This window comes from Anthonomus grandis, chromosome 14 (assembly GCF_022605725.1).
Source record: "Anthonomus grandis grandis chromosome 14, icAntGran1.3, whole genome shotgun sequence".
NCBI classification, from domain to species: domain Eukaryota; kingdom Metazoa; phylum Arthropoda; class Insecta; order Coleoptera; family Curculionidae; genus Anthonomus; species Anthonomus grandis.
Window position 1 is genome coordinate 8,579,247 of NC_065559.1, and position 27,802 is coordinate 8,607,048.

At 32.5% G+C, this 27,802-nt stretch overlaps 1 protein-coding gene across 1 annotated transcript in view; it reads right to left on the reverse strand.

Moving 5' to 3' along the window:
- Nucleotides 1-1,802: 1,802 nt before the first annotated feature.
- LOC126744536 (uncharacterized) overlaps nt 1,803-27,802 on the reverse strand; it is a 187,753-nt gene continuing 161,753 nt past the window's right edge. The window contains exons 5-6 of the mRNA XM_050451978.1: nt 11,809-12,158; nt 1,803-11,717 (exon numbers count right to left, since the gene is read on the reverse strand). Coding sequence (XP_050307935.1) covers nt 11,360-11,717; nt 11,809-12,158 — 708 coding nt within the window. The 3' untranslated portion in view covers nt 1,803-11,359. The remainder of the gene's footprint in view (nt 11,718-11,808; nt 12,159-27,802) is intronic.

Below are 27,802 nucleotides of genomic sequence, written 5' to 3' on the forward strand. Positions count from 1 at the left end.
TGGTTGAAAGGTATAATCGAACTTTTAAAACATATTAAAAATTGTGGTAAACTTAAACTAAGCAAATTAACTGGAATAATGTATACAACCATTTTTATTGGCATATCGTTCTTCTATCCTATAAAGTATACTGAAAAAAGCCCGACAACAGTTGTCTTCGGTGAACTTTATTTTCCTTTCCTTATTGTTGGGAGACCCGACAAGGCTAAAACCCTTGAGAAATACGTCGACCATCTATAAGACCGCTTACAAATGGGCTATGGATAGACAAGGAACAAACTTTATCCAGAAAGTAAAGAATGAAATCGCGTTATGATATAAAGCCGAACCTACTGGTTTTAATCCTGAGGACAAAGTCTGGTTATTTATTCCATTTAGGACGAAGGGCAAGTCACCAAAACTCCATTTCACAAGAATCAGTGATGTGGTGTACTCGATTCAGTAAGGTCCAACTACTAGGATGCAAATTATTGTAAACATAGTCCGCCTAGCGACTATCAATCTTTGACCCCGGCGGTGTTAATTTAAGTATAAATTTTAGTTATTTGCACATTTTTTGACTTCTAGACTTTGTATACTTTCTTGCTTAAGTTATTTGTCTATTGTTTAAGGTTTTACATCTTGAATGAAATTGAAGGTTATAAAGTTATGCATCAAGGATAGTTAAGGTAAGGTCCGGTGTTCATGAGGTCTTTGATGTTTAATTCATTAATCAATGATATCCATAAATGCTTCCAAAATAGTAACTTTTTATTATTCGCTGATGATCTTAAATTTTTGTGACAGCAGATGATACTGATAGTATGAGAGATACTCTGAGGTGAATAGTTTTGCGAAGTAGTATGTTGTAAATGGCTTGGAGCCAATGGTCTCAAAGGGTCTTTGAAAATCTTATTATTTTCTCTACCAGATTAATATTATTTCCTTGAGTTTCCTTCCACAAATTCGTGACCTAGGGTATCCTTGGTAGTCAACTCTCATTTGTACCCCACCTTAATTCTATAGTAACTAAATCAATTCAAGTGCTTGGACTTATTAACTTCGTCTTCGTTCTCTGTCAACTCGCAGAAAAATACATTATCATAAACTTAGTACTGGACTGTAAACTGAAAACGTATGTTACCTTCTTATATCTAAGCAAGGCTTTTGACTGTGTTACTTCTGAGATAATGTTGAATAAGCTATCAGGGGCACTGACCTCACTCAATCCTACTCAAACCATCGTCTTCACGATGTAAATTCTAAAATAACTTGTCAGGTCATCAAGTTATCTGGAATGATGTACCCCAGAGTTCTGTTACCTGGTGTACTGCAGAATACTGTAACATAAGTGACCATTTTTGTAACCTAAGATCGGTCCATGTACCTATTCCAGGCAAACCAGGTTAACAGGCGTTTCAACCTTGCTAAATCCTAGTTATTTTAGCAAAACTCTGGGATCGTTTATCGACAGTGATTTGTGCTTTTCGAGTCATGTCTCTAATCTTATTCAAAAAACTTATGACAAATGGAAACTTGTTTATATGCACTATATTTGTTTGACACAGGAGCTAAACTTCGCTTATGTTAATCATTATTTTCATTTAAATTACTGCGTTTTAGTTTTTCGGCATTTTATTCACATAATGTTTTTTTTCTCAGTGTTATTGTAAAAAAAGCATTTAATATTATTATTTAAATAATTACTTAGGTAAATCTAAATAAGGTAAAATGAAACATTTCAAGTAAAAATCACATTTTATTTCGACATAAATAAAACATAACTAAAAACAATAACAAATTTACAAATCAAACGTGACAATAATCATTATACAACTTAGTTTTAAATTATATTTTTACAGTTTGGACTAGGAAGTAATCTAACAATCTAATGTTTTAGTAATAAATTAATACAATAATATAAATATACAGACCCTGTGTGTTTTTCAAAAAGAACTTAAAATTTTAAAACTCAATTAAATTACTATCGAAATACATCATACTATTTAATAAAATATAGGACGGCCCATACAATGATCGTTTACATGAGCCATCCTATATATCGATGACATTATGTAAAAGTTATTGGGGATGTATGATTGGTTTGCATATAGGCTTTTCAAGTAGGTAGTTTATATATATGTATATGTTAGTGCTACATATCGTTATTTTGCTAATTTAAATTGAGATCGGTGAAAACATTCATTGGGTATAATCATATAAGTATATTTTGTTATTAACAATATTGACCTGGCCAGATGACCCACTAAATACTTAATTATCATTAAGCCTTTTTAGGGGGCGGTAACTAATTAAAGAAGCATTCCTACTATTTAAAATAATATTTTGTAATGCAGAGTGTTTTTAGTGTTTAGTATTAAACAAATTTCATATTAAAATGTTAAAAAAGTATTGCACATCAAAGAAATGGCACCTGCATTCAAAAATTTTAGATTTTTGTTATAAGCTGTAGTGTAACCATGTTTGATTGTTTTATAATTATAGTGATATTTAGGGCTACGCCCTTATAGTCATTAAGTAATAGTACAAAATAAATAACAAAATTATTAGACATATGTACAGTTTTTATACAGTAGATGGATTCACAAATTATCATAAAGGCAAAGAGGTTAATATAATACAGATACTACAATTAAAATACTATTTACATATTGGAATGATATTATGTTATATTATAATGGATTAATGAGTAGGTGACATAAACTTCTTTTTTTATGAAAACACCATTTTTATAGAAAGAAAGAATAGAGCCACTCTATATTTGTGTAAAATATTTACCTCCAAAGTTTATTATTGTAAAGGCAAAGTTACCTACATTTAATTAAAAGGAAATATTTTGTAAATTATAGTTATCGTAGTAACTTAGTATCACAAAATTAGATAAAAATATAATGCACTTAGATTAGATGAAAAAAATTTTGCACGTTATATGAAAAAAATATTCTAAAAATATATAAATATATTAAAAACATGATTAGAGGAATTGCCATAAAATTTTTCAGGCGTTAATTTAGTAAGAAGATTGATTTATGTTCTTTCTCTTTATTACATGTTTTTTTTGCTTTTTTAAGAATTAACTGAACTTGGTTTTTTATATCTTTCTTTGTTATTATTAATAAATCTTATAATCCCAGCAAGCTTAAAGAAATTGAAATCAACAAATAATTCTTCCGCGTCTGTGATATAAACATTCAGGATTCTTTTAAAGATAATCTCTCATATATCTAACAGTATATGTAATCAATACGTGTGCACGTATTAAGTTTGCTATCTTAAAGAATGTAAATTTTGTTGATCAGGTGTGATGATGCCTTTAGGAGTGAAACACGTGTTACCAATTTATTCATTAACCGTAATATAAGTTTGAGACTTTTGACCAAACTTGAAGTTTTTTTTAATTAATCACACAATAGATAATAAAAAACGTTTTCAAACACATGACAAAAATTAACATTGAAGCCGAGGTGTTGTTGAACTGAATAAAATAAATGTATAATTAGACATCTTTTAATAGCTCTGGTGATTTATTAAAAAAAAAATTTCATAATAGTCACACAGACACCCTTCTAACTCTATTGACTCGATAAAAAGTTGACATCAGGTTGTTAATTCTAGTGATGCTATTTCTCTCGCCATGTATTGAAAAAAGAGGCAGGTGCCTTTTGACATAGGTTAGACAGGCAAGGATAATTATACTGATAGGAAAAAGTAAGTATGTTGAATTCATTGAAGCAATGCTTACAGCAGTCCCGATAATGTAAGCCAGCCATCATCCTTACACATCTGCGCAATACCATAAGACAAGTTAGAACCAAAATAGCCATCGTAAGCCCGTAACAAGTGTTTACCTTGAAACAGTCCTAGGTAAATAGATTTTTAGCAAGAAGTGTTACGTCAGAGAGTTTACTACATAATTGGCTAATATACAGATCCCACAGCATCCCAGGATCCAAATACATATCCAAGAATTTCATCCTCTCTATACTCGAAAGCACTGAAACCGAAGATCTTTTTAAGAAATTTAAGGATTAAGTTTTTGTGTTGTTGAGGCTGAGCTTAGTTGCCAGAAACTAGGATTGTGTTTTCTCTTGTTTGTCTAGAATTACCTGCTGAATATAATTGGAAAGGTGTTAGTGTTCCAGGTAAGTAGTGTCAGCAGCAAACAGTACAGGACTTGAATTCTGTGAAATATTTGGCAAGTCATTGATATAAACTAAAAATAAAGAAGAACATAGAATGGAACTCTGGGATACACCAGATAAGTTGGTGTTCTGACAGGTTATACTGGAATTTAACATATTGATGATGATCATTTAAGTAGGATTCAATTAGGTCAGTGCTCCTGATAGCTCATTCAACAATATTTCAGAAGAAACACAATCAAAAGCCTTGCTTAGATCTTAGAAGGTAATATACGTTTTCAGTTTACACTCCAGTCCAGTTGGTCAGTAAAACTATTTATTGCCAACGAAGTAAATTAATTTATTGTTTCAAGACCCAAATTGGTCAAACAATAGAAGCTGTTAGTCTTCAAGAAAGTGACCATTTGATTTTTTAGCAATAACTCTAGAAGCGTTGAAAAAACTGGCAGCAGTGAGATTGGACGTACGGAAAACCTCACGAAAGCTGAAGTTTTCCAGGCAAAAATGACATTGTAGATAGTTGTTAAAAATTTACATTGATATGTGGTAGTTTATTAAATATATCCTCCGCTGTGTTATTAAATATTTGAGCATCGAGTTGATCTATGTCCGACCTTAGAAGTTATATATCTACTAAAAATTGATCATTTGGCAGGTAAATACAAAAATGCAAGAAATATGGATTATATTTCATTCTACTGCATCAATTCTGAGAGCAAAACTGATAGAACCTCAGTTATCAAAAAGTTAGATCCACCACATAGTTTACTTATTGATTGGAAAACTTTTTGATGTCTGGTCACAGAAATATTCGAATCAGATGCTGAAATTTAAGATACTGATACAATAAATTATTAAGATAACTCGTTTAGTTACAAGATATGGTACCTCGCTTCCAAAAACAGATACTGGGTCAAATTTCAGTTTATGAAGGTAGGAATTCATGAGGAAATTTTGAATAAGAATTTAAAATTTAAAGAATATTTATGCTCTTGTGCTACGAGTGGCTGAATCCTTTTTCAAGTTTTAAAATTTATTTTGATATCGAATACAAATAACTAACTTCCCTTGATTAGCCACTCTTAATTATTTGTTTTGTCAACTTCTATTAAGCGAAACTATGAGGTATTCTGAGAGAATCCTCTTTAGTAGTAGTGGCTGATTCGCTATCTAATTTTTAAGGTTTATTCTGATAACAAAATAAAAATCCACTTTTTTGATTATAGTTTACGTCAAGTTACGATTTAACAACCTTCATGCTCAAGCCATTTGCGATTTAGACAATAAGTTAAAACTTTTTTTCTGATAAAAGTAAAGTGCAGCAAATTAGCCTTAGGAGGATTTACAGGAAATGTGTTACTCGTATTAAGTGAATGCTGAATCAATTCGGAAGTTATGTATTTAGGATTTGAATAAGTATTTGAATCCTTTATAAACAAGTGAAGACCACAGGAAAAAAAGACGAGGGTCCAAAAAATGTAAAAATGAGATAAACATGTCACATCACAGTCAAACGCCGCTAATTTCGGCCTATCATATTATAAACAAAACAGATGAGACCACGAAGTAAACATGTGTTTTATATACCATACAAGGGAAAAAAGATGAAGGCCCATTCGATTTAAACACAAGTAATGAGAGTCCTAAAATCTCCTACTCTTGACCATTACAGGTATAATAAAGTAGCATCGAAACAGCTCGCTTTTCAATTAAGCCTAAGCAGGTTGCGTGCAATTATTGTGGTTTGTAATTTCGTTTCCCACACGCATCTCCAAAATTTTTTTAAAATGGCCGAGTGTGATGTGCAACCTGTATCTAAAGAAGGAAAAAATAAAACCGAGTTTGTAATTTATCGCAAAAATTTTGATTGCAAACACGTGAAACTGATAGCAGTTCTCATCGTTCAAGGTTAAAATATTTTGAAGTTAATACTGTTCAAGACCATTGAAAGGCGATCATTGAAAGCTTTACAGAAATGAGGTCGCGTATTGATTAAGCAGAGCTTATATTTAGCTTACAAGACTTATTTTGTAAAAACCAAAGAAATCCCCAATGATATTAAGATCCACAATATATAAAGGGTGTTTTTTTTAGAGGCGGAGAATTTTCCTTTGGCAACTCTGTTTTTTATGACAGCCGACCTGACAATTCTGGGTTATTTTTAGATTAGTTTGGTTTGGCAATTCATCATGAACAGACTCACGCCGGAGCAACGTTTCCAAATTTTTCAAATTTATTTTTGAAAGACATGGTTCTATTCGAGAAACACATCAGGCATTACGTGAGTTTTATGGTGTTCATAATCGTCCTTCAGAGAGATTAATTCGAGAAACTGTTGATCGTTTTCGCAATACTTTTACTCTCACAATGTCGATAATACGCATCCCGTAAGACGTCGTACAGTGCGCACGCAACAAGCGATAGCTGCTGTGCAGCATAGTGTTGATAATGATCCGAATGTGTCAATTCTTCGTCGTTCTCAACAAGTGATCTTTTGTCCATCCACTTTATGGAAAATTTTGCGCAAAGATCTCGGATTGCGAGCATATAAAATTCAACTTGTCCAGGAGTTGAAACCCCTACATTAGCTAAATGGGCGGAAGGAAAGATTGCTGTTGATCCACGATTTCCTATGAAATTGAATATTTCATATGAATTTTGTTCAGTGATGAAGCACACTTTTGGTTAAATGGCTATGTAAACAAGCAGAATTGCCGAATTTGGGGGGCTGAGAATCCACGAGCTATTAGCATTGTTACATCCAGAAAAACTAACCGTTTGGTGCGCTTTATGGGCCGGTGGAATCATTGGTCCTTATGTCTTCAGAAATGCTGATGGTCAGAACGTTACAGTAAACGGTGAGCGATACAGAAACATGATAACTAACTTTTTGTGCCTCAATTGGAAGCCGTTGCAGGCGTTGCAGAAATGTAGTTTCAGCAGAACGGTGCCACGTGCCATATAGCGCGCCAAACAATTAATTTAGTGCAAGAGACATTCGAGCAACGAATAGTTTCAAGGAATGGACCTGTAAACTGGCCAGCTCGTTCGTGCGACTTGACGCCATTAGATTATTTTCTTTAGGGGTATGTTAAGTCGCATGTCTACCCTGATAAACCCGAAACACTTGAGCACTTGGAAGCCAACATACGACGCGTGATTGCAGAAATACAGCCTGCAGTACTGGAAAGAGTTTGTGAAAATTGGACCTCTAGATTACGCCACGTACGCGCCAGCCGTGGGAGTCACATGCCCGAAATCATTTTTAAATACTAATGCCAAAAAAAATTCTTTAATATAAAAGCAAATTCGTTAATATCAATAAAATATTTTGTGTTTAATTTCAATTTAAAGTTCTCCGCTAAAAAAAACACCCTTTACGAGGGTATTTAAAATATCGGGCTAAATGCAAAAATTTGGTTTTTAGAAAACCTGCAATATCGTCGCCATCTTGAATCCGATTTTATTGAAATTTGGTAGTTTTGGGTTATCTACGATGAATAATCGACTGACGCTAACAATATTTTTATAAGCATTTTAGTTTTTTTTGCACCCATAGTCAGTCAACATTGTTATTTTTTATAGACACCATATTGGATTTATACGTCATTAAATAGCAGATGAAAATACCTTTTTAACCATGGATAACAACCCTATCTTAATATGGTGAAAAATATAATTTTATTCAGAAAAACATTTTTTTACTTAATTGGCTGTAAAAACAAATGTCGTGATTTTTATTATGGTGATGCCATCGCTCTGTCAAACTTTTTAAATAATTGTGATATTTTTGAAATTATTGATCATTGTATTAGGTTTGACATTTTGCATAATTATTTTTTAATTGATTTTCTTAAGATTTATTTTAATCAAATGTTTTAAAAAACGTAAAAAATTTCGTTATTATGATAAACTTTTTTTATTTAACAATAAGTTTCAGATGGAAAGATCAGATTTATAAATAGAGAAAAGGTAGATTTATATGATTACTTGATATTATGTCGCAGTAATGCTGAACGAGCGAGGGAAATATACAATGAGGGTTTATTAGAAAGGGATTAGAAGGAATTAGATTAGACAACCAAGTTTACTGACTTTTAGTAGAATGAGAGATAATTTATTGGTTCGTTTAAAAAGCCCCAAGCGACGAAAATTTAGTACTACAAAGTGTCCTGGAAAATCAGCGCACATAGCTTCAGCAAATCAAAGCTAATATGGAATTATCTAAAACTATCGCCCAACGAGTTCTCAAGAAGTTTAAATACCGCTCATACCATGAGCACATTAGTGAGGAACTTCGAGAAGGAAACTTAAACAGTCGGTCAGTGTTTTGCAACTGGTTCCTCAAAAAATGCCAGGAATCTCCTAGATTTCCTGTAAAAGTGTTGTGGTTGGACGAAACCAAGTTTACAAATTGTGGTGTCTTTAATAGACATATTAATATTTATTGAGCCGACGAAAATCCATCTACAAACCGCGAAGTTCACCATCAAGCAAGATGGGGACTTAATGTTTGGACAGGTATTTTAAATGGACAACTTTTATTTCCCATTTTCAATGATAACCTAATAGAACCAAGATACTTAGAAATTCTTGAAAATTACACAGGTCCCAGTTTAGAAGAGTTGACATGGCCAACATGTGGTTCCAACAAGATGGCGCCTCTGCACACAATTCTGCAATTATTTCTAATTATCTAAATGAACAATATAAAAATAATAAGGAAATCGAGGTTCTATTGCGTAGCCTGCCCGCTTACCTGATTTAATAACCCTTGATTTCTGTGTATGGGGATACCTAAAAGATAAAGTGTATTACACTAATCATACTACAGTGGAAAAACCTGAAGCAGCCGTTCGATAAGCGATTCAAGAAGTGCCACGACAAGTTGTCAAAAATGCTTGTTTGACTATGATTGCGAGGCGTACATTGTGTATTAACAAAAATTGAGGTCTTGTTATTTGTTTAATTTTATTTATCGTTGTAAGTTGAGAAATAATTGTTGTTTCAATTTTTTCACATTTAATTTTCATATTAATGAAATGATTTTCTTATTTGAATTAAAAAAAAAAATTGAATAGCAGCCTTTGTTTTCACAGCCAATTAAGTGGAAAAAATGTTTTTTGAATAAATTTTAGATTTTTCGCTATATCAAAATCGGGTTGTTATACATGGTTGAAAGGTATGTTTACGTGCTACTTAATGATATATAAATCCAAAATGGTGTTTATAAGAAATAACAAAGTTGACTATGGATGCAAAAAATCTAAAATACCTGGAAAAATATCGTTAACCTCAGTCGATTAGTCATAGTAGACCACCCAACAACGGATTCAAGATGGTGATGCTATTGCAGGTTTAGCCCTATATTTTAAAAACCTCTATAGATATCGTGAATCTTAATATCAAGTTTTTCCCTATTTAACCGAATTTATATCTCTGTTTACGAAATCCCCATGTATATCCTTTTATCTGGGACACCCTGTATAGGCTAACTGTTAATTACTCTTAAATTATACTTGATTTGCAGTAGTTCATTTGTTTTAAGGTCCATGGGATAAGTGGTAACATAGAAAACTTTATTTTGATACCAAGCAATGCTTTCATTTATGAAATATCAGCAAAGCGTCTTCTAAATATTTAGCAAAAGCTTGTTTAAGATGGACATGACATGTTAGTGAATATGGTCGGTTTTAACCTTTTAATCAGAGATCAAGAAGCTACTATGCTTTCTATGCTCATATTTGATCACTTAAAGGTAGACAATCAGTGACCCTGTTAGTCTTAAAGAAAGTAATAAATTGATCTTTCCACAATGACTCTAGACGTTTACAAATAACAGGCAGTAGCGAGATTGTACGGTAGTTGGTTTGATCACTGACATACCCTAGTTTAGCCACTTTAAAAGACAGGTAAAAATACCTTCAAATATCTAAAAAAATCGACCTATCAGAAGAGTGAACCATTCAAAAATGTTCCAGATATTTAAAAAAATATATCCAACGAGGTTAATTTAATATGCATAATATCGTTGCATCTTTTTAAACAAATTTAACATAGTTAGCCAGCAATTGCGATGAGTATAAGGCAAAAAGAGCATATCCTTCACGGTCTTCAAATTTATCTGCACTAGATATTAATTATGTATCAAGTTCATCTTAAAAAGACTAAGATATTTTATAAGAGGAAACGATCTGAACGCAAAAGAGCTGAAAAACACCGTCATATTAAAGCCATTGCCATGAATTATCAAAAAAACTTACCACTATCAACCCTTAACACTAATAAGGTACACTATAAGAAGCATTCTACTTATTCATTATTCACGTTTTAGCTAGTAGTAAAGCATTTTTTCGAAACAGTAGCCAAATAAGAAAGAGATGAAGTATCTTCTTTTTTTTTCATTGCATCCTCAATGAATTGAATGCTGAAGCTTAAGAGCTTGTGATTTGTATTATGGACAGACATAAATTATACCTATATTGTTCCGAATGGTTCATTATGTTGTCCATACGTAGGACATTCCTAAGTAAAAATAGTCTTGTCAATTAGAGGACATAGCTACATGGTATATGATTGTAATATGGGCTTAATCAATTCCAAAGATTTTGTCGAACTTTTCTCTGGTTAGAATGATCACATTCGGATCATCTGAAAAAATATTATTTACCAAAGTATCCATCTGAAACCCGCCCAATTATGAATTACTGCAACTCTTAGTTTTAGTTTCGTTCTTGTTGTAATTTCAACAAAACAATAACAATAGAAAACATTAACAAAAAAATTAAAAAATTCGAATGTACCTTCAGAACAATTTAAACTGATTCTACTCAAAACTTTGGTTTTGTGACCCATATTACTTTTCTTCGGTGGTCTTTAATTCTCAACATAAACATAATTTTTACTATATTTAATATAAACACTGGCCAATACAGACTTAATATACTATGAAAAATTAAATTTTACTGTAATTGACATATTGTAAAATAAAACAGCAATTGGGAAAAAGATAATTATTAAATATTTTCTTCATCTAAAATAAGTGCAAAACAATTGTAAAAACCTGAGATAAAAAGTCATTTACAAAAAAATCTACAAAGGTATACAATACTGTTTACTACCTTCTATTATCCACTGCTCGCAAACATAGACTCATTCATATCACAATAGAAACAATTTTTCAACAACAGTACACCAACCACTAAACGACATTATCATTACGTCAAAGCTAGGTCCGCACTAATTTGCGATTGTCTCCTATTTTCTCTACGGCCCCTATTTGAGCCCCTACTCGTATTGACCGTGTGATTGCTGTAGCCCGAATCCGACCCCAAAGCGGAATCTTGTGAATATGGCTTCGGAACGGGTCGGAACGTAGCCAAATGGCTAATTACCGGCACCGTTTCATATGGACTCGGCGTCTGTCCCATATTCTGGATTCTTTGGGTGATACTGGGTATTTGACGCCTCGGGTGACTCGCCGGAGGCTCAATGCTACCCACTCTGGGATACAGTTGGAGGAGGGCATCTAGGAGCATACCTTCATGGAACTCTTGGCGTCTACGCTCTAAACCTCTGAAAGAAAAAGATTATTATTGTTAAAAACACTTTATTATAAGTTTCAATAGTTAAAAGTTGACTAGGAATAGTTGAGTAGGTTACTGACCTATTTCTCTTATTATAAGGCAAAGGAGGCAACGGTTCATGTGGCCTCCTAAACCTCGGTATCTCCCTTCGTATCGAATCGGTATGTCGATACACGGGAGGTGGCATGTCTAACCTCCGTCTCTCCATCTCTCCCGCTAAACTCAGCTCGTCCTCCGCAAACTCGTCCTCACTGTGACCCCCATGCCTCTCCATGTCGGTATCAGGATCACTCAGCTCTTCATATACGGGATTATAGAGGTCCTGAGAACAATATGGATCTGGTCCCGGAGACGAACATAGAAATACTGGAGGATGTTGACTGATAGGGTAGCCGCTTGGGAAGTGGACGTTGTTTTTGACATCTATCATCTGAAAAAAATAAATATATTCCTAGTTTTGCATATATTTTCTATATAAAATAAACTTGTTATTCATATTTAGCCCTCCAACCTTAAAAAGTTTAGGAGAAAAAGAATTTGGACGATAAATACAAAAAAATCAACCTTTATGTACGGTGGATGAAAAAAGGGAAATTCTTAAAGTTTAAAAAAAAAATTATACAGGGTATTCACAAAAGGCGTGGCAGTAGAAATTATTGTTTTTTTAAATGGAGGACTTCATATATTATTTGATTTCTAGATTCTTCGTAAAATTGTTAGAGGTATGATGTCATGTATGATATGTAAGAAATATGCCGAATAAGGATCACGTCTCGGATCACTTGGTACCGTCGTCATCGTGGTCATCCTCGTCAACCATCGTCAGCCTCAGCAGCAGGATAGACATCACCGCTCTAGGAGCAGCCCTAAAAGGTACTCCTCATCTGGAACATCTTCGAGTGCTTTGGCTGAAAGCATCTCGAAAATGGGTGAGACCGTAGTGGCTGGAATTGACAGACAGGTTGTTGGTACCAAGATTTTATCAGTTGAAGAGGAACCGCTGGATGGACAGCTATCCGAGCAGAAATGTTAAGACGCGCCGAGAATCATCAGGCTGAGCAAAACGCCGATTTGACTCCAAGAGGATTCCTGGACATCAGTATGTGGAGGGTGATTTAGTGCTGTTGCGACTTACAGCGTCTCCAAATACTGGGACCAGCAGGAAACTCTTGCCCAAGTGGCGAGGACCTTACAGGATCAGCAAAGTCCTGGAGCACGCTCGGTATGAAGTGACCGATATACCTGGAGCTGTACGATCACGCATTCCGTATAAGGGCGTGGCAGGGTTGGAAAACATGAAACCCTGGATAAGATTCGGTATTGAATCTTAGAGTAGGTATTGGCGCGGTTGCAGAGCTCTGTGGGGTGGCCATCTGCAGGTGTAATTATTGTAATTCCTGGTACTTTTGGCTCCCCGGTTCAGGTGGGCCAAAGGTAGGTGGTTAAAATTCCTGGTTACTTTTGGTCTACCCTGGTGCGCCTTTATCATACTAGCGCTAGTATTCTTTTGTTATTATTAGATTTAAGTACCTAACGTTTTAATATTTGGTATTGGCCTTTGTTTTACCCCATTAATTTTTTTTTTTAAATACTTAACCCTGTGTATGCATATACCGTGTTACCCAAATTTAATGTTTTCTTAGGTATTAGGTTTCACGGGATGTTCGACTCCATGACTACTAAGCTGTTGATTTTCTCAGTTTGTTTTTATAAAATTTTGTTTTCTTTAATACCTGTTTTATTTTAATGCTTATACGTATTTGTTTTCCTTAGCAAAGTAGAATTGGATCGAAATGAATTTTAGGCGTGAGGACACGCCACAGTCAGGAAAGGCCGTGTAAGAAATATGCCGAATAAGGATCACGTCTCGGATCTGGCTTGGTACCGTCGTCATTGTGGTCCAGGTCAACGGTATATTATGAAAGGGAATACCGATCGCAGCAAAATTTGGGAAAAGGAAATACACGCGGGCATTGAAGGGAAGGACAGATTGGCTTTGACTATTGAAAGTTTAAGTCGATCCCGGTGACTTTTATATTTTGTTTGCTTTTGTTCATTTTATTTTTAATTCTTAAATTGTAATTAAAATAGTTATTTTTTTTTAAATTGGGTTTTATTTTTCTATATTTCTGACAGATATCTTTAAGTAGTTTTTAAATTAGAGGCTTTACAGAGCTACACAGAGCCATAGCTCTTTGTCATAGGATTAAATGATTTTTACATTCTTATCTTAACACTTCAAGATGTGTTTAATAAAAGAAAAAAATGCTACTGTGACTTGTATTTTTTTCTCCCTTAAAATATTACAAAAAATTCATGATTAACCTAGCTAAAAATGAATGTCATGAGATGGATCTTAAAAAGTTAAGATACGAGTGTGATAATTTGTTTATCCTATAACGAATAGCTATGGATCCTAAAGTTGAAAAAAGTCGATTTTCAATTTCAAGTAGTTTTTGAATCAAATTTAAATTAAAGTGTAAAACATTAAATTGTTTAAATTTTGACGCGGAATCAAAAAATCAAATATTACATAGGATATTTCCATAAACACATAAAATTCTTCTGCCACTTTTTATGTAAACACCCTGTACATGTCAAAATAATACCTTTTTTTCACCCCCCTGTATAAAAATTTTTTCTTTTTGCTTCAAAAATGCAGCCTCAATGCAGGAAGGGAGTACTAAATGGACACGCTGTATATACAGGGAGTTTCAAATTTTACCCTTAACATGGGGGTCTCAGATTCCATAAGAGATACGAAAATGGTTAAATAAAGAAAAGTTGAGAATTTTTAAGCTAAGTAAAATACCGTTTAAAAAACTTAAAAATTTCGAGTGGTTCCGCAAATGTTCGAAAAAATACGAAAATTTGAAAAATCGATTTTATTTTTTTTATGAGCTTATTTCTTATTCGGTTTGAAAATAATTTGCTCTTTTGCATTGCCACTTTTTTTGTGTTACATGACGGTGTTTTTATATTTTGAACACGACGTTTCGTCTTTTGCCAACCATCATCAACTTTATTTATTCTTATAGGCGCCATATTTGGTTTTTACAATTTTTAAAATCTTTGCAAAATTTCCTTTTAATAATACATCACAGCTATATTTTTTATTTTTAAAAATCTAAATTTTTAGAGTAAACTAAATTTGCCGCAGTGGGCTGTGCATAAACTGACAAGACAATATTTAAACTGTCAACAAATATTGCACGTTATCAATAAAATATATACAAAAATACTATCAATGCAATACCGTAGTAATGCAAATATTACTTTAGGGTTACACCTTTATTATTTTCGAAATACCTGTAAATACTGTAATATCAATATATTGGAGAATTGAAAATATTATCTCCATATTTACTCTTAGGCTTATTAAAATAACCAAACATACCCAGATTTTTATCCAAAATTCTAAATAAAGTATGGTCCGGTTGCTGTTGCTCCAGATACATCAACAAATACTTTTCTGATGTTCTAATGCAATTTAAATGAATTTTAATTATATCTCGCTTTTCTTTATTAGTAAAAATTATAATTGGCTAAATTAGTAGTAAAATACCTGTCACTTTGTACTACAATACTAATAAAACATACAAATATTTAAAACATATAATATTTATGACAGTTTAAATATTGTCTTGTCAGTTTATCACAGCCTACTACGGCAATTTTAGTTTTTTACAAAAATTCGGGTTTTTGCAAAAAAAAATAATTTTGTGATACTTCGCGATGTGACATAATTGTAAATAATTTTTCAGAAATTTTAAAAATGTAAAAATCCAATAAGAAAAAATAGAGTTGATGTTGTTGTTGATTGGCAAAAGAGGAAACGTCGTGTTAAAAATCTAAAAACATCATTATGTAGCACGAAAAATGTAGCAATGCAAAAGTGCAAATTATTTTATAATCGGATAAAAAATACGCTCAGAAAAAATAAAATCGATTTTTCAAAATTTCGTATTTTTTCGAATATCTTCAGAACCACTCGGAATTTTTAATTTTTTTAACAGCTTTTTGCTAAGCTCAAAAATTCACAGAGTATACCTTGCACACTCTTAAATACTGCACCATAAATTATTTTAAGAGATCCCTAAACATTTCTCAATATTACTGTCTTAAAACGTAGTTATGTATCCTTGACGACACCCAAACTTTTGCAGGTACAAATAGAACAATTCGGGGCCTTATGTGAAGGATAGTCTTTATCAAATATCGCAATAGGTAATGATAATCTAAATAAATAATATTAATAGCAATATTAAATATCATAGACAATTCAATTTCACTTACTACGACTTATCTAAAAGACTTGAATCTGAAACTAAACGTAGGATTGGTTTATATCATTAAATTAACTACTGCCATTGCTGTTGCACAGAAATTACCAGATCGAAACCCTAATTAACTAGTCGGTAAAATTTTATACTTTTGTTGACAATAATTCACAAAGTGTAAATGCGGAAAAAGTTCACCGCTCTTCTAGGCCCTCGTTAATATTTATATTATAGTAGTTTAAAACTCATCACGAACAAAATCAATTTTAAAAGAGTTTACATGCTATTTTTATGGTTTGGAGCTTTTCTATGTCTTTCCAAGCTTTGAGAGAATTACAGTTCTTATAAAAATTACTAAAAGAGCTTATAACTCAATCAGTGCATATTGTCACATCTTAACAAGGTCTGTAAATATTAAAAAGATCAAAATGTTAATTTTCGATAAATTATACTTTTCTTTCAAATAAATTATGTAATTTGAATTTTCATAAGGAGAATTTAAGGTCTGTTCCTCTTTATTATTTTATATTCATTCTTTGCAATTTGCTTATTTTTCTAATTATGGGAAGAGTTTCTTCACTCCTATATATAAGGCTGGCCACAATGCCGGTGTGAGTAATTATAGACCAGTCAGTAAATTAAGTGTCATTCCAACATTATTAAAAAAAAAAAGAATTACTAATTAATAATTATTTTACATTGGTCTGAGGTTCAACGATAATTTCCCAGCAATATGGTTTTTAGTCTGATATGTCGACGGAGCTGAACTTTGTCAGACTCTTTGAATAGTAGTGGAAAAGCTCATAGTATCTATACTGACTTTCCCAAGGTCGGACACACTGAATAACAGGATTTTGTTAAATAAGTAAAAATTGATTATAGTGGGCGTCCAGAGTCTAGCAATTTTGGCGCCCAACAAGTGGTGTTTACAAAATTCAAAATTTTATATTTTTTCCCTTAGGCCATTTCTAAAAAAATAAAATTTATTAAGCTTTAAAGGTGCAATTACCAGATTCAAGTAGCAGAAGTAAGATACCCTTCATAAATCCCCCAGTCTTATTTATAAAGCTCTTCTTAAGGTGTGGTTGAGATAAATAAATGTTGTTATCTTGCTAATGTAATGATAATAACTTTTATTTTTATCTAGTTTATAAAAAATGTGCACATTCTGGATGTAGCAATTTTGGCGCCCAACATGTAGGTTAATATTTATTGTTTCAGCTTATTCTTTTTTTGTATGAGTGTAAATATTAACAATTTATATATGTCGAAAATCCTTTTAAAAAAAACTCAAAATGCCTCATTATCTGAGGATAAATATCATATTGGCAAACTCAAAAGCTTTAAAATTATACATTCATATAGAGTTTGTGGAGGTGGTAGGTATCAAAAAGATTCCAAATCACAAGAAGTTAAATGATTTAAGTCCTGGGCGATATAGGTGCCGTAAATCCAAGGGTCCCATATGGGACTCGAATGGGTATTTCCATTTTGCTAAGCAATCATTAACTTACTTTATTTAAAACATATAAAGTACATTTAGTGGAAACTACATCATCGAGATGTGGCCCATTTCGCCGCTGGTACTCTGCCAAGCGATGCCTTGGATTTTCCATTATATTTGTGCATAATTCAATTGGCTTTAATTTCTTGTTGAATACGATTTTTAACCTTTAGATAGCTCCACAAAAAAATCGTTGGAGCAAAATCAGTACTTCTTGGGGGCCCGTTAATATCGCCTCTTTTTGATATCAGTTTATTTGGAAACAGTACTCTTATAGATTCAATTGCGGTATTTGATGTAAAGCACTTGCCCCATCTTGCTAAAACCACTACTGCTCATTAAACCCATCGAAGGTTTAGAGGACAGGGTCAAAAACATCACGAATTATCGCGGCATACCTGACGGAATTATCCATTACTGTTTGGCCGTTGTTGTCGTTAAAAAAGTATGGGCCTATTATGCCACTGGAAGATATTGTTGTCCAAACAGTAAATTTAGGACTATGTAAGAAATATTGATATTTTTCTCGGGGATTTTCTTCTGACCAATAATGACTATTTTGCTCATTGACGTATCCATGCAAATAAAAATATCCCTCACCCGAGAAGAAAACTCTGTCAAAGTAATCAAATTCTTTTAACATAACATAATCCGTTTCCTTTAATCCTTGTACGATCTGAATTTTAAAAGGATGTAGATTCAGGTCTTTCTTTAAGATGTTAAAAACCTAAGATTTATGTAACTGGAGAACCGCAGCATGTTTTCGCACTGATCTCTGTGTATAATGGGCAACGAAACCGATGGTAGGAATGATTTAATTCATCGCAAAACGCACGTTCTTGGGGATCAAACCGATTCATTATTGCATTTGTCAATTGAAACAATAAATTTCTAAGGATTGCTTTACCAATTGCAAAAAAGTAGGCAATTTGATACGAACAGGCTTAAAAGTTATAAATAAAATAAAAATGTAAAACTCCCTGAGACCCTTGTATTTGTTAATGGTATCCATATATATGCGTCCAGTTCTCCAAATGCTATGCTTTGCAAACGATTTATAAGCAGAGAGAAGAGAAAAAGCTCAAAAGTTTTTTTATAGAATTGCACATACTACCTTGATTAATACACTACATTTTTGTCAGAAGCCTTGGATAGTGAAGAAAAAGTTTACACCATCTGTAACTTTTCTCAAGGCGTTTGACAGAGAGAAAGTGAAACACAAGGTAAGTGGATAAGTTATGGTTGGCCAGACTGGGCGGCAATTTATTGTGGAGGCAACTATCCAAAAGATTATAAATCGTAAAAGCTAAAGGACTTATGTCCCATGTTACATTCTGGTGTACCCCAAGAGTCCTATATGGGATCCCTGTTATTATATCGATGGGCTACTATAAGACAAGGTATCGTCGGCTTCAGAAAACAAGTAATAAAGGTGAGTAATATTCGTAATTGTCACTATGAAAGTATAAAGTGTAACTTTTTATATTTCAACAAAATCTATTTTGCAGTTTGTTTTGTAATCAAAGTTTTCGTTGGCGAAATTCTTGAGCGACACATTTAATAAATAAAGTGCAAAATAGAATATTGAGCTTAATAGTTGCAAATATACCAGCTGTTCTTTGGAATTCGGGAATGATCTCGTCTGCTGCCTACATACCAAGGTGCAACAAAGATGGAACGAGCAGCAGACACATCTCGCGACATACGCAGACAATTGGCGAAGGTGCCAGAACAGTGATTTACCTAATATATAGGGAGTCCTCGTGCTAGGAGTGCAATTCAAGACTGACTGTTGGTGCGACTTTTAAATAGGAATAAATACAGTGTAATTACATGGGACACGTTACGTTATTATGCTTACATCCATATGTGCTTCCCGTGTTTCCAATTGACTTTTCCAAGGCGTTTGGCAGTATATCAATCAAATCTATTTAAATGATGCTAAATCATAAAACTTAAATTATATATATTCTATAAGATACAGGTACCTTCTGGTATACTCTAAAAGTCCTGTTATATGTTTAATATCTTATAACACACATTTTCCTAATTTCTGTGCTGTGTTGCAGATATTTTTTGTACGGAGAGAAGCGGAGAACCGCAAACAGTTATAGCTTATGAAATTGTAAATACTACTATGCTCAATGTGGCTGTCTATAAGGATCTTGGAAGTTACCTCCAGTCTTTACACACTTTTCAGCATATATTGTAAATTATAATGTACATTCCTCAGACTTTTGTTACATTGCAAGTATGAATCGTCTGTTTGGAGTCCAAAACATGTATACCATATCCATAGGCAGAAGTGGGAAGCTAATTTGTACGCTTTGTTGAAGAAAATAGTCATAATGAGTAATTCTAGTAATATTTGACTGGTACTTTTATCCTTTTAACTTGTTTTTAAATGACAATATTATCTGTGATAAGCTTTAAGTTGTAATGCAATAAAACCATATATTTATTTGAGGTTGTAATATATATCCTATATTAGTTTATTTGTATTAACAGGTAAGGACTATGAATAAATAAGTAAATATTACAGATAAGCAAATCAATAATTCCCTGAAAAATTTTACTTGCCTACTAACAAAGCTTAATAATTGATAATTCTACCTAGACTATTAGTAATACTATTTTGTCACATATTGATAAATTATGTTAATATTAACGAACAGCCATATGAGTAAATCATACTTTCCTACTACAATACATATTTTCATGAAAAGTAAATGAAAGAGAACGGGATAAGTTTGAAAAAGAAAAAAAAGGAGAAATATAGAGATTATGGTACTATAATCTTTTCAACCGTACTATTATTATTCATATATAAATTATTCCCACTATTTATTTTAGCCTAAGTAAACCGAGCCCTTAAATCGAAAATTTATTATGGTGTCTTAAAAGATTCCTGTTAATAAGTATAAAATATCACCTGTGTCAAGTATCGTATAAGTCCCATAAAATGATATTCTCAAGCATAACTAGTTTTTGCTTCTGATGAATGTCCCTTAATGAGTCAAAAAAAGAAGCTTTTAATGTATTTATTAAAAATATTTGTGTTTAATTAAACGGAAACCGCCCCGGTTCGCCGACGTTTTTTACAATTTAACAGCCACGAGGCGGGAAATTTTAATTAGCGTTAAAAAGATTCCACTCGTAACAAAAACCTGGTATTCATAGCGTAATGAAAAATGTGCCATTACTTACTTTTTGTCCGCCGCTTAATTTTCTGTAAATGTCCGAGAAGCTCCGGCGATTTAAGTGCCCTTTTGGAGCTTTAATGAAGTGGAATTAACGGGGTTTTTGTATAAACAGCGACCGGAGCTTTTTGAGCTTTAACTCCGACGAAGGCGAACTTTTATAGAGGAATAATATATTAATCGGGTGAGTACAGGCTAAAATAATAAGCCGTCCGGTTAGTTTCAACATTAAGCGCTCAGCTTAAATATTCATGTACCCGCAATATATTTTTAAAATTGAAGTGGCTGAGAGGATTAACATTTGACGATAGAGTTGGTTTTGAGGAGTCAATTTTTAGAAATCAGCAAAAAAATTTTTAATAAGATTTTTGTCTATGGCTAGTGTTTTATATGTATGATATTCCAGAGTGAGTGTGTAAAAGGATAACCTACATCTGACTTATTTGTATTAGCTTTGAAAATAAAATATTTGATTAGAGTTCATAGCTTAAGAGTCAAAGTATAAAACCCGAAAGTTTCTCAGTGTGCAGTCTTCACAAGTATATGAACGGTGGGCTCCAGGACTTCAGTTATAGTGGCTTCGGTAGAAAACAGGTGATAAAAGTGAGTAACATTTGCATTTAATATTGTCGAAGCATAAAGTGTAATTTTTATGTATTTTCTTCGCATTGATAGTAGAAATCATGTTGTACATTGCCGGATAGTTACTATAGTTCAATAATGTGTTGCCGTCAACGATTATTGATTTTGCGGATTCTTTTGTAATAAAAGCTGCCGATGACGATGTTTTTGACCAACATTTTCGACAAGTAGAATATTAACCCAAATATTACTAGCGTCCTTTTAAAAGTACGCTATACGGAATGCTGTATTTTATGTTACAGCTACCGCCCGAAAGATGGAGTGGCTGATATACCTGTTGAATTGTATTTCCGGAACTTGTAGGAATATTCTAGAAACAGGTGGCTGTCAGTTTGCAAATTTGTATACAAACTAAGTAGTTTTTTGTGACGTGTATATTTTGTTATAAAACCATGAGTAATTGGAGGTAAGTAAATGAAACAGATTAAAAGTAATTGGATGAACATTATGTTAATTATAATTTAAAATACTTGCATTTGGCGATATGCAATAATAAAAAAGAGATGCATAAGTTTACGTTTTGCCGGTAGGGATATCTTTGGTTGCCTTTTTAAAGGACGCTAGTAATTTGAGCATCTAATAGGTATGCAGTATATATAATAAAAGAATGATAATTATTTATTTTTTGGAGGGTAATACTTTGTGTCTTTGTGAAATTATAGATATTTTTTATAAATTTGCATTTTTTAAATTGTTACCCAATTAATCAAAAATTATATTGGTAACCAAAGATTATATAATATGTATGTATATTTACTTATGTTTATATTTTAATTTCAGCTATAAAGAACCACTCACTTTACATGAGCTTCTAATCGAGGCTGAGAATGCCTATATTGACGAAGATGATACGCCTGTAGAATTAGTGATTTTTCCACCCAAAACTGCAAACGAGTACCATATCGATAAAGATTCGGTGAAGAGGACTTGGTAGATATAAATAATTTACCCGGAAGTCAAGTTCAAGCACCTGTCGAAATCATGAATTCAAACAAAAGTTGTGAAAACTCCGATTCAGAGGCGGATTCTGACGAGGATGTTCCTCTCTCAGTACTTTGTGGCAAAACCAAATTTGTTTCAAATGTTACGAAAGCCCAAAGGAAGATTATAACACCAGCCAAATCTTTTTCATGGACAAACAATGCTGCTCTTAACGATTTTCTTAATTTTTTAAACCTAGTCGAACCTCCAAATAATATTTCTCCTTTTAATCTATTTAAACTATTTTTTGATAATGATGTTTTACATCTCTTGCATCTCTATACTAATAATTATTGCAGCCAAAATAACCGTCCTGCAGATATAAGCGTTGATGAAATACAGTGCTTCATTAGTATTTTGATGATTAGTGGCTCTCATAATGAATTAATTGTTTCCGCAATGTCTCGTGATAGATTTACATATATAATGAAAAACATTCATTGCTGCGATAATAACGATCTCTATAAAAATGATAAATTTTATAAAATGAAGCCTCTCTTCAATTTAAATCAGCGTTTTATGTTATTTTCTCCGAAGGAAGAAAATTACTGTATTGATGAGGCTATGGTCCCCTATTATGGGCATCATCCAACCAAGCAGTTTATACGCGGAAAACATATTTGCTGGACCTCCAAATTTTAGGTGGGATCAACCAGACTAGGTTATGTAGCATGGTTTGAACCATATCAGGGTTCATTTATTCAGCAGCCTGCTCAATCCTATAAAGACTTGAGATTAGGCCGAGATTAGGCCCTGGTGTAATTTTACGATTTGCTGATGCTCTATATACATCAAAAGTAAACTTAAATTTTCATTTTTACTTTGATAATTTTTTTACGAGTCTTCCATTTTTAGACGTACTCACTTAGAGAGGTGTAAAAGCTACAGGTACTATTAGAGAAAATAGGCTTGGTTTATGTCCTATACCATCATCAAAGATTTTAAAAAAGTTTGAAAGGGGCAAATTTGAAAGCTCCTATGGTATGTCTAGTGCTTCCAAAATATTTGTATGTAAGTGAAATGACAATAATGTTGTATCTATAGCTAGTAATGCATGTTCCTCTGAGCCTGTTCGGCAAGTAAAACGGTATTCTCAGAAAGAAAAAAAGATAGTATTAGTTGATCAACCAGGTTTGATCAAAAGCTATAATGCAAACATGGGCGGAGTTGATCGGTCTGATCAAAACATCGGACTATATAAAATCTCAATCCGAGGAAAGAAATGGTACTTTCCTCTCTTTTCTCACTGTTTGATATGGCTGTACAGAATGCATGGCAAATTCACCGACACCAAGGGGGGAAAATGGATCAACTTACATTCCGAAAAGCAATTGCCACTAATTTCCTGAAAACTTATAAGAGACCTTTAAAAAGGGGACGCCCATGATTATCAAATAATGCCCATGCCTACTCTCGATATGATGGAATTGACCATCTAATTATATATCAAGAGAAGCAACCAAATGTAGCAATTGTCACAAGAAAGTGCAGTTTGGATGCGATAAATGTGTCATCGGGCTGCATCCCAAGGATTGCTTTAAGGAGTACCATACTGTATAACAGAAGTACATACTATAGAATATTTTGTCTTGATAAATGATTTAAAAAGTTTTAGTTGTATTATTAGTACCCCATATTACTAGCCACCTTTTAAACCCCAAGCCGACCCAAGTTTTTTGAAAAAAATTCTGGTTTAAAAAAATTGGATAAAATAAAAATGATTTAATTTGATTAGTAGGAACTATAATCAACCATTTTTGACAAAAATTTTAATTTTTTCTTTCCAAAAATTAATTCTGTCATGTCTGGGTTAATAGAGGCAACTATACCTATGTTATATTATTGTTACGATTTTACCAGCTGCGAATATACCAGCTGTTCTACGGCATTCGAGAATTATCTCGTCCTTCGCCATGACCCGAAGGTGCGACAAGGATGGAACGAACGGTAGGCACACCTCGCGATATCTCGGGACATACAAAAGAAGCTGGCGAATGTGCCAGAATAGTGATTAATATTATATAAGCAGCCCTCGTCGAAATAAATACAGTTTAAATAGATGATTATAGTAGTCTTAAGTGATTGTGTTTAGTGCGTAAAATAATTGTGTTATAAGAGTGTAATAAATCAGTTTAATATTTTTGTGTATCGAGTGTTTTAACTCAAACCTAATCGTACAATAAAAAGGCTATAGTATGAACTGAAATTTTTATATTTTACAATTAAAATTTGTTACCACATTTGCCAGACCAGATAAAATTCGTAGTTGCTAAGATATACTTGTAAGTATTACTACATAAGGTTCATATGACACCAAAAGTGGTTTAATTACATCTGTCCAGCAAAATAAACCAAATATATATAACGTAATTGAATATATAAGATCCATGCACAATTATATGAATGACATATGAATAACAAGAAGGTTCGTTAAAAACACGTTGAAATAACAATATATTTGACGTTAATTTAATAACAGATACTTTTGTCTCTAATGTTACTACAATTCTAAATAGGATGTGTCCCATTACTAATCGGCAGAAATTCCTTGAAAAGAAATGGATTACTCCCAATATTAAAAATATGTACCCAAAAGCGACATATTATATAAAAGGGCAGTTTTTTTTTGTAAAACTAAAGATACATGGAAGAAGTACAAAAAGAGAAGAAATGATAAAGTCAGCGAGATCAAAACGGAAAAAGAACGTTTTTTTTCGGAGACTATTGATCAAAATAGAAGAAATCCAAAAGAGCTATGGAAACATCTAAAAACTCTCTTACCAGGGAAAATTTAAACTATGCTTAATGACATTACTTTTGATTTCGAAGTAGTGTCCGATGAGGCGAGTATAGTACACAAGTTTAATAATGTCTTTGTGGATAATGTTAACACTGATATTCAAAATATACCACAGCTAAGGATCATTCACAATTCTAGAATTCTAGCCGCCAATAATTTATTCACAACTTTTGAAAAACTAACAATGACCAAATTGAAAGACATTATGAAAAACCTGAGAAATGTTAGGAATGGTGAAAGTAGGATCTCTTAGAAAGTTCTTTGTGATATGTTTTACGTTGCTGCAGACCGACTTTTAGATATCATCAATACATCAATAACCAATAGTATCTTCCCGGAGTACTGAAAATTGTCAATTGTTATTCCGGTTCTCAGGGTCCAAAATACAAAGTACCATAATGAATTTTGGCCAATCAATTTAGTACTAATTTATGAGAAGACGCTTGAAGTGTATGTAAAGGAGCAGCTAAGTCAACTTTGATATTGGTTTCGAATCAATCAGGTTTTCGTGAAAATCTGTTATCATATATATCAGTGATGATTTTCTTAAGGCTACAGATTCTGGTAGATGCTGGTAAATCTGTACTAGCGGTATTTTTGGACCTTAAAAGAGCCTTTGAGACTATAGGGACAAATTGTTAAGAAAATTAGAATATATGGGGATTAAGCATAATGTCTTAAATTGGTTTAACTCATACTTATCCAATGGAGTTCAAAGTAAAAATCTAGATCAAATGATATCGGATATCAATAGTGAACTTAATAACTTATTTTGCTGGCTCTGCAGTAATAAACTTAGCCTAAATACAACAAAATTTATATTTTGAGTTTTTGCTAAAAAGTCACTTCACTGGATATATATAAATAATATAGGTATCACAATAAATGGGCAAAAATTGGTGTATGATGATAATATTAAGTACTTGCATACTTAAAAAGCAATTTATTGATTAATATATTTATAATTTTACGTTTCATTATTTTAATCTAAAATTTTAATCAAATTTCTCCATTTCATTGGGACTGTTTATTTTCAATAAACGAAATGATATAAAATTCCATGGAAACATAATTTTATTATAGCTACCACTGATATGAAGATATCATTTTCAACTGTTGTTTCCAATAGTTCGTACTGTATCAGGTAAAGTATTCTTTTCACTTACTGTTTCCCCAAATGGTCAAAAATCATATGCTATATTAGTGGAAAGTTCAGGTTTGATTTTCATCATTTCTAGACGTAAACTTGAAGTTTCTTTTACCAGTTCATCAAGGCCTTAATCTCTTATGCAATGTGCATATCTATTTATGATTTCAGTAGTTTTTCTACTACTACTTAAAGTTTTTAAAGTAATACCCAACACGATGTGCTTTGACGTCTTCACTTGACTATTATGAATTTCGTACACTGCGTCTTGACTATAGGAACGAACATGACGGGTATATTTAAATCTACTTGTCCATTTTTATCTGTTATTTAGTTGTTTTATTTGTCCGTATCTTCGACATCGTTTTGGGTATGATTTTGAAGACTTTAACTAGCAAAAATGATAAATTATTGACATCGTGCATAGATATGGATATTGTATAAGTTGCCAAGGCATTGAAGAACTGCTCGAAACATGAACAATGATTAGTCAAGTTTGTCTTCAAAAACGATGAAAAAAAACTTTTTACTGCTGTGGCATATGATAATTATGACTTTTTTGTAGAAATAACAAATGAAAAGGATACTTTACAAGATACGGTTTAAATTATTTGACAAAATATCGAACCAGATCCAACCAAAAATTTCCTTTTCATTCACAAAAAATACGTAATGAAAGTACTGTAAAGGAAAGATGCACAAAAAAGGATCGTAGTTGAGTTACTTGCATTTTATTAAACTTTAGCGAAGTCTGGTGTGGGCTTTGCCAGAATAATAACTGTCAGGCAATTTACAACATGCTTCTACCATTAATCCGAGGAAAATATTAAAAAAATCCGCTTTATGCTTTAACAAAGTCCGTCAAAGTCACAATGACTGAAGTCGTATACTAGCCGATCATATTGTGTCATAAAATGTGCTATTTAATACAGAGGCATACATTTTTACGTGTTATATAAAAAAATAAAGTTGATGTTGGTTTCGCTCAAACAAAACGTCGCACGGAAAATCTTTTAACGCTATTTTACAGGGCTTACAAAGTAGTTATGAGAAAGTCTGTCCTTTTTCTTTATCTCTTTAAATACTGTCAGAAAAAAATAAGAATGAAAACAGCAAATTTTGGCTTTTTTATGCATATCTTCGGCACTACTGGGAATTTTAAACCTTTTTAAACGGCATACTGTTAGGCTTGAAAATGCGCAATTTTTCTCTAATTTAAGCATATTCGTATCTCTTTTGTTTTCTATATATATATATACAAAAATATTGGATAAAATAGACCTTTTTTTTAATCATTTTTATCTTTTTATTACAAGATTGCATTAAGTTCTTCAAAAATCATAAGAATCTAAATCAACAAATTGAAGGAATCCATAATTATAAAAATTTAATAAACTAAGCAACACAAAGGCTGTTAAAAATATTAACATCCATTAATCAAAACAATTACCACATATATTGGAAAACCCTGTATAAAGCCTTTTAATCTTAAATTTGTAAAATGTTTTAGTACCCAATAA